The 1,874-nt window shown below is 49.1% G+C and overlaps 1 protein-coding gene across 1 annotated transcript; it reads left to right on the forward strand.

Annotated features, from left to right (window-relative positions):
• Positions 1-677: 677 nt before the first annotated feature.
• On the forward strand, positions 678-1,220 carry LOC136536743 (uncharacterized). Its single transcript, XM_066528933.1, has one exon. It carries the CDS (start codon positions 678-680, stop codon positions 1,218-1,220), a length of 543 nt encoding a protein of 180 aa, XP_066385030.1.
• Positions 1,221-1,874: the final 654 nt, after the last annotated feature.

The raw sequence follows: 1,874 nt of genomic DNA on the forward strand, positions 1-1,874 counted from the left end.
CATAGGAGCTTGGATGTAGGGGGAGCCCCATCACTTTCACTAAAATGTGAATCTTGGCTTCTTATGCCAAATTGAGAATTCAAGTCTCTATTCACATATTTAGGGGGAGACTCTACACCCATGGCTCAAAAAGTCTTAGTATTTATTTCATATCTTTTGTAAGCTCTAATTGGGTTGTCATCAATCACCAAAAAGGAGGAGATTGAAAGTGCAATCAAGCCTTAATTGTGGGTTTTGGTGATAATGACCTCACAATTAGAGAACTAATGAGATTTATCAAGATGACAAGCAGGGAATTTATATTCGAAATGAAGGAGCCCCCAACTACAAATATAGATGGCTTCAAACTCAAAGGAGGTTTAAATTCTTTTATATATTGAATTTGAGTATAAGAAAAGCTTACTATAAAGGGGGGCACAATGCTTTAGCTAATCTATGCTACCAAGTGCTCAAACAACCACATGCATCCTCAAATTCATAGCCAAGACAGTCTACACTTCACTATTATCCTTACTGTCTTGTGGGGTGCGAGCTCTGACTTGCCCGACCCCTTGGATGCAGGATCTGGTTTGCCTGACCCTTTGGTCGTGGGCTCTGGCTCGCCTGACCCTTTGGTCGTAGGCTTTGTCTCGCCCAACCCCAAGGTCATGGGCTCTGGCTGGCCCGATCGTTTGGTCATGGGCTTCATCTCGCCTGACCCCAAGGTCATGGCCTCTAGCTCACCCGACCCTTTGGTCGTGGGCTCTGTCTCGCCCAACCCCAAGGTCATGGGCTCTATCTCGCTTGACCCTTTGGTCATGGGCTCTGTCTCGCCCGACCCCAAGGTTGCTGGCTCTAGCTCGCCCAACCCTTTGGTCACAGGCTCTGTCTTGCCTGACCCTTTGGTCGTAGGCTCTAGCTCACTCGACCCTTTGGTCGTGGGCTTTATCTCGCCCGACACTAAGGTCATGGGCTCCGGCTCACCTGACCCCAAGGTCGCGGGCTCTGGCTCACCTGACCCTTTGGTCACGGGCTCTGTCTCACCCGACCCCAAGGTCACGGACTTCAGCTCGCTCGACCACAAGGTCATGGGCTCCATCTTGCTCGACCCCAAGGTCATAGGCTCTGGCTCGCCTGACCCTTTGGTCGTGTGCTCCGTCTCGCCCGACCCTTTGGTCGTGGGCTCTGGCTCACCTAACCCTTTGGTTTTGGCCTCGCCCTACCCGACATCAAGGCCATAGACCTCATCTCGCCTGACCTCTTAGGTGCAATGTCCATTGGGGGCTATGGGTATTTATACCTTTTCTTTTTCTCCCCAACGGCTATCTGTGATTTAAGTGACCATTGGGGCCTAAGGGGTATATATACCTTTCCCTTTCTTTCCCAACTGCAATGAAGCAACCTGCTCCCTTCTTCCTCAATTCAGCACACTCAAAATAGAGCAGGAGCTCTCTCTCACTCACTCCATTGTTGACCTCAAACCCCAAGCAAATCTAGTGATTTCCCCATCAATCCTTGAGGGATAAGGGTCCAAAACTTGTTTAGATAGCATCTCCATTGATTCCAACCTCTAAAAAGCACTTGGTTCACATTTTGGCTGGTGGTTGTGTTTGTTACTCTTGGAGCTTGGCTCCTAGCCAGCTAGATCATCACCCGGTGAGCTTGCCAACTTGTGTGGTAGCCTCAGGAGGTTTGTAACCACATCTTACAGCAAGTAAAATCACCCCTCATCTCAAGAGTTTACTCTCTTGACTTGAGAACAAGGTAGGGTTGCAAATCCCTAAGCCTTAGTGGTATACCTCAACAACATGGACTTAGGCAAGCCTTGGTGGTGAGCTGAACCATGGGATAAATCCTTGTGTCATCCTGTGCTTGTGTTGCTACACTTGTGTTCT

This window comes from Miscanthus floridulus, chromosome 2 (assembly GCF_019320115.1).
Source record: "Miscanthus floridulus cultivar M001 chromosome 2, ASM1932011v1, whole genome shotgun sequence".
In the NCBI taxonomy this organism is placed as follows: Eukaryota; Viridiplantae; Streptophyta; class Magnoliopsida; order Poales; family Poaceae; genus Miscanthus; species Miscanthus floridulus.